Source organism: Dermacentor silvarum, chromosome 7, assembly GCF_013339745.2.
Source record: "Dermacentor silvarum isolate Dsil-2018 chromosome 7, BIME_Dsil_1.4, whole genome shotgun sequence".
Classification (NCBI taxonomy): Eukaryota; Metazoa; Arthropoda; class Arachnida; order Ixodida; family Ixodidae; genus Dermacentor; species Dermacentor silvarum.
Genome location: NC_051160.1, coordinates 132,247,408 through 132,257,278, shown reverse-complemented (window position 1 = coordinate 132,257,278; position 9,871 = coordinate 132,247,408). Strand labels below are relative to the sequence as shown.

General features: G+C 49.0%; 1 protein-coding gene across 1 annotated transcript; it reads left to right on the top strand.

Moving 5' to 3' along the window:
• The first annotated feature begins 2,696 nt into the window (after positions 1–2,696).
• Positions 2,697–4,295, top strand: LOC119459187 (pre-mRNA-splicing factor 38B-like). Its single transcript, XM_037721012.1, has one exon. It carries the CDS (start codon positions 2,697–2,699, stop codon positions 4,293–4,295), a length of 1,599 nt encoding a protein of 532 aa, XP_037576940.1.
• The last annotated feature ends 5,576 nt before the right edge of the window (positions 4,296–9,871 follow it).

Genomic DNA, 9,871 nt, shown 5'->3' with positions numbered 1-9,871 from the left:
TTACCTCTTATGCTAAACAGGCAACAAGTGATGGCCCTTTCGATACTGCGTCTTAAGCAAGAACACCGCTCGTTGCCACGCGAGTACGGCGGTCATCGGCATTTTCGCGTGCCAGTGCGGCTAGGTAGTCGTTGTCGCCGTTTTTGATGGGGCCGGTACGTTCATGCCTTCTCGTCTCAGTGTGATCGCTGTTGATATGTGTATGAGAAGTGTTCATATAAGCTTTGAACATTTCCTCATTATTTCGTGTGAGCGGTGCGCGGTTTCTACTAAACTTGAAGCGAGCAGCGAGCGGTGGCCGTACGCGTGCCGATGTAAACAAATGCGCCGTTCTTGCGTTGCATAAATACTCCGGATGCAGTGTGGCCTCTTCAAAGAGCTATGGCCACTGTGGTCGAGACTCCGCTATAAAAGCAGTATTTATCATCCTATTAGCGGACGTTCAGTGCAGGTCTAACAGGGGCAAATTCATGAACTCTGCTGCTATATACGATACAGCTAACCTCCGCTGAGCGGAATCGACCCCAGCTTAAACTTGATGTGGGCGGCTGGCGAGTGCTCACGTTCGTGCATTTCAACTTCCGAAGCATGTTTAGACTCATATTCAGTACGAATAAATATGAGTAACAGGAATACGAGCGTAGGCGGTGTGTCAATCGCTTACGGTGTGATGCATTCGTTCTGAGGCACATTGCATGGTGACTGGTTTTGTCGGCGTAGCTGCACGAAACCCCGTCATCATATTTCGACGAGTTGCGGTTGTAAGCCGCACCAGAGTCATTGCCGGCTTTGTATCGCTTTGTATGCTTTTACGTTGGGGCGAAACTACCCAGTTTATCGTTGTCATTTTCTTGTGGGCTGCTTCATCAAGGTTCTTCATGTCTCATTTTCCCTCCCATGCGCGGCGTTGAGAGTATAGCACGCAGGCCAGTACGTCTTCATCGACAAACCCTGCGACCCTCAATTAACTAACCCTCTCTATCGAATGAAATAACAGCACGCAGCTTGCTCCTCATACTTTCGCCAATCGGTTATTCATGCCTGTCGTAAAAGCTCGTTAGATTGTTGCTGTTGCCAGCCTTGGCCTTTCCTATACTGGAGGAAAATGTTCTCTGACCATGATGAGAAATATGTGCAAGCAAAGCACGCACAAGCGTTGCTCTTGTTGTTGTCGCCTTTAACATATGGCACGCACTCAAGGGGGAGGGGAATTGGCTAAGCTTAACGCAAGTCTCACATTAACACCTTGGTTAGCTTAAGCTCGGGTAGAGACAGCATATAAACAGTTTATTTATACAGCGTCAAAATAGGACGAAATATGCCATTGACTGTTAATTTAGACTTCATTTTCTGCTTTTCTCTCCCGCGTTCCCGCAAATGCGAAACCATATCTGATTGAAGCTAAGCTGATTCAGTAAATCTGTTCCAAGAGACCAAAGCGCTATCAAACGTTGCCGGACAACTTGGCGGAATAACACATGAGCACAACTTCCATCCCTGTAGTTTTCTCTTCGTTGTCACAGAAAGTTGTCCACGAGTATAGATAGCACCCCACATTACGAGGCTTTTTGAAGTCAACTTTCGTTCAGTTGCTTACTGAGCGAAATAAACACTCAAGGACCAGTGCAAAACCGGCTACTGGCTGAAAAAGAGAACCAAGAGGAAGTCTAAACATTTAGTAGTTTACGCAGAAATAATACCCCTATCTTAGTCTCGTTATCTGGCTCAGAACTTCTTCCTGAGCCAGTTATCTACGTTATTCACCAGGCGCCATCAAGCTATCGTAGAAACTTGGATTTCTTATGTTTTCCATTGTCTGCTTGAGAAAGATGTGGCAGAAAATGCGAAAAACAAACAAAAAAAGGGATTGAGGTAGACGTTTACCCGATAGGCTCACGGTGCGTGACCATATATGGTTGCGAGGCGGAAGCAAGTGAAAATGTTGTTCACAAACGAAGCCAGCACGAACAACGTGGAAATTTTGACATTAAAGCCCAAAAACGTGATGCCAGAAAAAAACTAACCGTCTCACTTAACTTTGTTCTCATCGTCTTTGCATAGCTTCTCAGATCGGGTAGTATCCTTCGCGTCACTATTGTCACAAATTTTTGAGACCTCGAAGATAAAACCGCCGAACCAAGCCTATTCTGTGTTATTTAGAATAGACATGATTGAATGTCTTTCTAGAGTTTTATTTACAAATAAAGCATTCTTTGCCTCTTACTACCATTTTGTAGGTGCTGGCTGCTGGCGGCTGAAGACGCAACAGTTTCGACCGTTGGGTATGTGCCCGGATTGACAGTTGATTGAGAGGCAAGAAGCGAAAAACTGATGACGAACTCAAAGAAGTCGGCCACAGAGAAGCGAAGAAACTAGGAGAGGAGTGCTGAGGTACAGACAAGAGAAGAAGTTTTCAAAATTTGCGTGAATAACATTAAGTTAGCGTAGCAGTTGCTTAAATATTTGCGTAAACATAAAAAAATCGTTTATCGCCGATTACCAAATCTGACTAGCATCCGCAGATTTTTTTTTCATTACATTTCTTGCCCAATTTGGCTTGACCGACAAAAGAAGAGAAGGAAGACGTACCGTGCCGTGCCGGGCTGCCGTGACCGCCGTCGTATCGCCGGGCCGCGCCGCCGATCAGGGCTCCCGCCTGGCCGTCCCGGGGCAAGGGACCACCGCCACCAAGGACGATGTCGGCGCCGGCGGGGAGCAAGCCTGCCGCGGAGGGCGAGAAGCCACGCAAGTCGTCCAAGTCGCAGGGCAGTAGCAGCAAGGAGAGCCGCAGGAAATCCTCGGAGACGGAAAAGTCTGGCAGCCGCGAAAAGAGCGAAGAGAGGAGCTCGAAGAGCAAGGACAGCAAGCATAAGGACAGTAAAAGTAAGGACAGTAAGAGCAAGGGGAGCAAGACACCGGACAAATCGGGCGAGAAGAGCCACGAGAAGTCAGGGAGCACTAAGAGCAAGTCTAGCAAGATCAGCAAGACTAGCAAGACGAGTGACAAGACTGCTGACAAGTCTGGCGAGAAAAGCCACGAGAAGTCGGGAAGCAAGACCGACAAGTCGGGTGAACAAAGCCACGAGAAATCCGGAAGCAAGACGGAGAAGAGTAAGAGTGGTGAGCACAGTCACGAAAAGTCCGGAAGCAAGTCCGACAAGAGCGGAAGCAAGACTGATAAGGGCGCAAGCAAGACTGAGAAAAGCGGAAGCAAGAGCGATAGCAAGAGTGGAAGCAAGAGCGGTGAAAGGAGCCAGGATAAATCCGGAAGCAAGACGGAGAAAAGCAAAAGCGGCGATCAAAGTCACGAGAAGTCCGGAAGCAAGACCGAGAAGAGCAAAAGCGGTGAGCACAGTCACGAGAAGTCCGGAAGCAAGACCGAGAAGAGCAAAAGCGGTGAGCACAGTCATGAGAAGTCCGGGAGCAAGACAGAGAAGAGTGGAAGCAAGAGCGGCAGCAAAAGTGCCGACAAGACCGGAAGCAAGAGCGGAGAAAAAAGTGGCAGCAAGTCGGGAAGCAAGAGTGATGAAAAATCTGGTGAGAAGACGGGCGAGAAAACTACCAAGAGCAAGAGCTCGAGCCAGGAAAAGAGCAAGGAGAGCCAGAAGAGTAAAGGCAGCAAGAAGGAAGGCGACAAGAGCCAAGAGAAGTCCCAGGAGAAGTCGCAGAAGTCGCAGGACAAGAGCGGCGACAAAAGCCACAAGAGCGGCGGCACCCCGAAGGAAAGCGGCGGCAGCCAACGCGAAGGGAGTCAGCAACAGCAGGGCGACGGCCGAGACCAAGTGATGGGTGTCGACAGGGGCCTGGAAGGCATCAACCAGCTGCCCGAGACGCACGCTCTGCGACTGACGTACCAGAACGCGATGCTCACCGTGCGCAACAGGCAACTGCAGTGGCTCATCTCCGAGCTCAAGCAGGAGCACCTGATCACGCTGCAGCAGGTGGGCCAACTGCGGAAGCGGCGTGGCGTGTTCACGGGGCCGTCGGCCATCATGGTGGACAGAGCCGTGTCGGCGATGCTGATCGCCGGCGAGACCGGTCCAGGCGTCGGCGGCACCGCCGCGACTGGCGAGTCCTCGGGCGCGACGCGCTTCGATGACTCGCGCTATGCCAACTTGCCTTCGGTCGTGGTGAACATCGAAGACAAGGGGATCTCGGCGCAGGATGACAGCTTGTACACCTTCGGCCGGATGGTCAAGGGCACGAGGAAGTGCAAGCACATGGCCGGCCCGCACGACGACATCAACTGGGAGGACCTGCAGGCGCGTCTCCTGCCGGCATTCTACACGTTCTGATTGGCTCGACCGTCCAACTTCCCGTGGGTGACGCCTATAGGTCTCGCTGTGCCGGAAGGTCATCGTGGCAGCATAATTTAAGCATAACGAGGCAGCCCGGCTTCGTGAACACACGGTCAAGAACCCTTCCTGCGTGGTGCGGCGAGCCTCAAGTCACCGGCAAAACTTGCGTGCTGCAGAAGTTAGCCCCTGGTCACGGTTTGCTTACTCAGCCGCTCTACAGTTTTTCTAGTTCGGTGTTCCGCATGAAGCTGCACAATATAATATTGTGGCCACGCATATAATTTACGTATTCGTCAGTTGTTTTCGTAAAGTCAATCTGAACCATAGCGCGCAATAGATGCTATGTTTTATCCGCGTATTAGAATGCTAAAGCTTTGAAGAAACCTGTGTTCTGCGGTAGAAGCTGTACAAGCTGTAGCGGTTATGAGTTTACCTGGAGGCGGTTGTTGACGCGAAAGAATCTGATATGCAATAGTTAATGTCATTATGACAGAGGACAGCTGTCGCGAACGAATCTGATATGCAATAGTTAATGTCATTATGACAGAGGACAGCTGTTTCAATTCAGAAGCAGCGTTAGTAATATCGCCAGAAAATTGTTCGAATTGACAAAAAAATTGTCACCTGTTACCCATCGTGCAAATGAGTGAACAATTCATGGATGATTGAAAGTATTTAAACGACGAAAGTTTTCTGAATTCCTGCATTAAAAGTTGTTGAAAGAGAACATGCGAAAGTGTGCTTAAGGACATTCATCTAATACCGACATGAACGCGGAGTAGAACCACGCCTAAAGAACAAAATACAATCGAGAACACAATTTCTCGTCTGTCACGACACATGTCGCTACCTCAACAGAACAGTAGATTTTGGAAGGTAGCAAAATGCGCGTTCACGAGAACCTTGTTTGAAGTAGTCTAGTTGCGTCGTCTGCTACATGGAGCGGCGCATGGAAGCGAAAAAGGAAGAGATTAACAGGAGCTTGGGTGCCAGACATCATGCCGAGGAAAAAATGAATAGAGCAGCAGAATAGTTGACGCGCTGTATCTAACAAACATTTACATGAATCTTCGCCGACATGTTAGCAATGTACGTCCACGTCGAGCACAAGACGTAGGATGCGATACTTCTGTGCGTAATCCTCGCTCACAGCATGACAGTACAAGAATTAATGTAAATGACGGCGTTAAAGCTGATATACGGAATGAACAAGGCGACGATCTTGACACCATGCTGGCACACATCAACGAAGACAATCTCGACGTCGCCGCAAACCTCCTTTTCGTCTAAATCCTGCCTTTGCCTACGCTTGGGGTATCGGTTCCGGTGTTTTCCGAGCCGAACGGCTCGCTCTTCCTCAGTCTCCCGACGCTAGCTTCGCGCGCTTGGCATTCCGAACCCTCTCCAGTGAAGCAGCTCGCCGGGCGATATCCGCGGGCTGGTCAGATGCCACTGCCGACGACGGCTCAAACCCTCCCGTTCCCGCGCAACGCTCAGAGAAGACGGCCCGGCATCGCTCTCATCCTGCTCCCCGTTAGATATAGCGTGATGGCTTTCGAAGCCCTCACGCTAGAATCGGCAAGTCGACGACAAGCCCTTTCCGCCACGCGTTCGCGGCGGCGTTGCTTACAAATCGTCAGTTGCTCATGAATGGCTCATACCCCCTTAGGCAATGGCTCATACCCCGTAAACGCGGCCTCCCTATTACCACGATAGAAGAGAAGTGAAATTCTACGCTGGAATTATTAGCGGCAACGCAGCCAGCTGTGGAAGCAGACGACGAACGCGGGAGCCGGATGAGAGTGAGCGCGACGCTCCGCTTAGCCAGGCGCGCGGCGAGTCACGTGATGCGTTGCCAAGGCTACGGCGCATCTGCGGTCGGCGGTCAAATGAAGTATTAGACCGATCCCACCGGCCAGTTTCACGACGCAACCGCTGCCGCGGTGCATGCTGGTACTTGTAGTCATCCGGCCGCTCCAGCCGCCCGGAGTACAGTACCCGGAGTGCCTGTGTGTCCTGTTTCCAAACGACTTTTGGCATTTTTATGGTACGTGTAGAGCCATCGTGCGATGGGAGGATTGCCCTGCTGCGTTCCTGGGTGCTACAACAACCACAGAAGGGACAAAGCTTGAGATTCTATGTGTTTTCTAAAGAGCGAAAGCTTTGAGAGACGTGGATCGAACGGATTAATAGGTAGTACTGCTAATACACAGCGCGAGTAGAAACACAGGGACGAATAGCGGCCGCATTTCGATGGGGGCAAAATGCGAAAACACCCGTATACTTAGATTCCCGGAGTTTATAGATTATTTGTCGATTATCGATTAGCTATTGATTGGCTATCGCAAGGTATTGGCCATGTATTTGGGCTAGGCTAAGCACTACCAAGTCATGCCGAGCATTTTCCAAAATTTATTGATTATTGATCGATTATCGATTAGCTATTGATTGGCTATCGCAAGGTATTGGCCACGTATTTGGGCTAGGCTAAGAACTACCAAGTCCTCCCCAGCATTTCCCGGAATTTATTGATTATTGATCGATTATCGATTAGCTACTGATTGGCTATCGATTTGCTATGGCAAGGTATTGGCCACGTATTTGGGCTAGGCTAAGCACTACCAAGTCATGCCCAGCATTTCCCGGAATTTATTTATTATTGATCGATTATCGATTAGCTATTGATTGGCTATCGCAAGGCATTGGCTGCGTATTTGGGCTAGGCTAGCACTACCAAGTTATCACGAGAATTTTCCGGAATTTATTGATTATTGATCGATTAATTGATTGGCTATTGATGACTTGGCGATGATTGGCTATCGGTGTTCTTATGTTAAAAACGCCGCCTAGCTTACCTAAACACTTTTAGATATCGCTGTTACCGAAGTCTGCAAGTTGAGCGCGAAATTCATGTAGGTAAGTATCAATAGCGCACGAAAGTTTCGGCGCCGCATTTCAAACCTGTCTCCAACAGGTATACAAATCCTATTATGTCCGTCGCTAAGCAAACATAACGTTGCAGTCACCGAGATGCACGTGTGCAAAAATAGTAGAGTGTTTTAGATGAGCGTCTTTACGGTCCGCTCCGCTCCGAGTTGCCCCGCTAAGCCACAGCGGAGCGGCAGGCAATTTTCACGTTTTAGTTGTGCGTGTAGCGTAGCGGAGCGGACCTTTCGTAGTTGCAGCGCCCTCTGGACAAATTCAGCGTAGTGAAACAAAATAAAAAAAACGTTTTGTCACTTTTACAAAGTACAACGAAAATATATAACTTATTTCTTCATGAAGTATCTAGACGGGTGCTTGTAATGCGTTACCGGTCCATTTTATCGAATGGAAAATGAAGCTTCGACTTGGTGGACCCCACGTGATAGCCAGCGAGGTTGCATTCCGAATCCAATCCAATCCTTTCTGATGCCAATGCGCTGGTGGTGTTCACTTTATTTGCTTAAATAACCAGTTGGAGGTGCATTACAGAAGTTATTCGCGCTTGCACGAGTAGTGATGCCGCTCAGAAGTGTGCTGGAGGACGATTTTCTTATGTCTACTTTGAAATTCTCAGATATAGAAGATCTGTTGTGCCTAGAAGTATTCCAGTACACGCGCCGAGACCCGCTGCCACTGCATGGCTTCCTCGACATCGACGGCATGGACAGCGGGCAATTCCGCAGGTACTTTCGGTTCGATAAACATGATGTGCGAAGGCTGCATCGTGCACTACGACTGCCGGAAGCTGTGTCACGCCGCAGTGCGTCAACATTCCCGGAGTTGAGAGTCTGTGCCTAACGCTGCGGCGGCTGGCATATCCCAACAGGCTGCGGGAACTGGAGCCGCTCTTCGGGCGACATTATTCCGTCATATCGTCAGCAACTAATGCGGTGCTCGCACACATTGAGAGCACTTTCGGCCACCTTTTACGAGATGTCAACAATCATTTATGGCTGGACGTTCCTAACTGGAAGTTTTTTCCCAGGTAAGCGATCAATTACCTGCCAAGGTTTGCTCGTATTCAGTTGTATCACGTTTACTCGCAGGCCGTCTATTCCAAAGGGGCGCCGCTCAACAACTGCTGGGGCTTCATCGACGGGACAGCGCGGGCCATTTGTCGTCCATCGAAGGACCAGAAGCTGTTCTTTTCGGGGCACAAACGTTTTCATGCCCTTAAGTACCAGTCGATCATGTGCCCCAATGGCATTATCTGCCAGCTGAACGGCCCGGCCATATGTGGGCAGTCGACATGATGCAGGTAAGTTCATGGTGTTGGCTATTTTTATTATGTAGCGCCACTTGCTGCATGCTGTGACTCAAATGCATAATGCAGTCACACCCGTGCGAGACAAGGCACAGACTTGCTGACTAGTCCCCTTGTTGAAACGGCTTCAGCTACACTCTGTTAGCTGAAGCTTGTTGGCTGAAGCTACACTCTGTTAGCTAAACTCCTTGTTCAACTGCTACTCATCACACGAGAGACGTCGTGAGATAACTATTTTGTACCATGTGGTGATGCAATTGTCAATGTGGCGCTGAAAAGGGCGTGTTTGAATTTAGGAAGGCCAAAATGTTAAAAAACTGACATGTTCTAATTAGCATTCTAATGCTAAAAGCCAGTTTTCTTTGTGATGTTGCAACATGTTTACAATTTAAATTGACATCAGGAATAACACCTATAAAGGTACCATCAGTGATATTCTGTAGTAAAATGTTTTTATGTGTTCCTATTTTTCCAGGTATCCTCCGCAGAAGCAAGACCTATCAAAAGCTCGAAAAGCTTGTCAAAGGGCACAGTTTTTGCCTGTACGGTGATCCCGCTTATCCCTTGCGACCTCTGCTGCTGAAACCTTATGGCGGGACTAACATAACCGTGTCACAGTGTGCTTTTAACAAGAAAATGAGCACAGTAAGGCAAGCAGTTGAATGGGGTTTCGGAAAGATATCAGGTCTGTTTGCATTCTTGGATTTTCGAAAAAATCTGAAGCTGAACCGACAAAATGTTTCACGGATGTACAAAGTTGGTACTACACTGGCAAATTGTCTCACCAGTATGTATGGATCACAGGTATCGCAGTATTTTGGAGTTGAACCCCCACAGCTGCAGGATTATTTGAGGCCACAGAACTGAGTCACCTCCTTCCCCACGGTGCGACCACTTTATTTAAACAGGCTTGAGATTTTTTTTCCTGCGCCTCGAGCGTAGTCTTAATGCTGTGAAGCATTTTTATGGGCTCCTCGTGACGCTCAGCATCGAGTTTCTGCCGCCCCTCCTCTGACGCCTGCTTGCGTTCCTGTAGGGCCAGGCACCTTTCTTCGTACTCCAGCCTTCTCTGCTGGAGTTCAATTTCTTTCTGGCGGAGAAGGAAGTCGTGCTCCTCTCTTCTTCTCAGAAGTTCCAGCCCCATAGCCTGGAGGCCTCTGATTCCTGTAAAAGAAAAACAAACCAATTGCGTTCATGCTAACATACTTCTCCATTAATTTGTCCCAGCCTGCTGCTGTCACAGTTGTCCCACAAATGCGACAGCAGCAGGCTATCACATAGTTCACCACCGCCGTATCACATTCGTCTCTAATGAAAGTTAAGC

Excerpts from the sequence above, each read along its gene's own strand:
- LOC119459187 (XM_037721012.1), top strand. The coding sequence starts at position 2,697 with ATGTCGGCGCCGGCGGGGAGCAAGCCTGCCGCGGAGGGCGAGAAGCCA.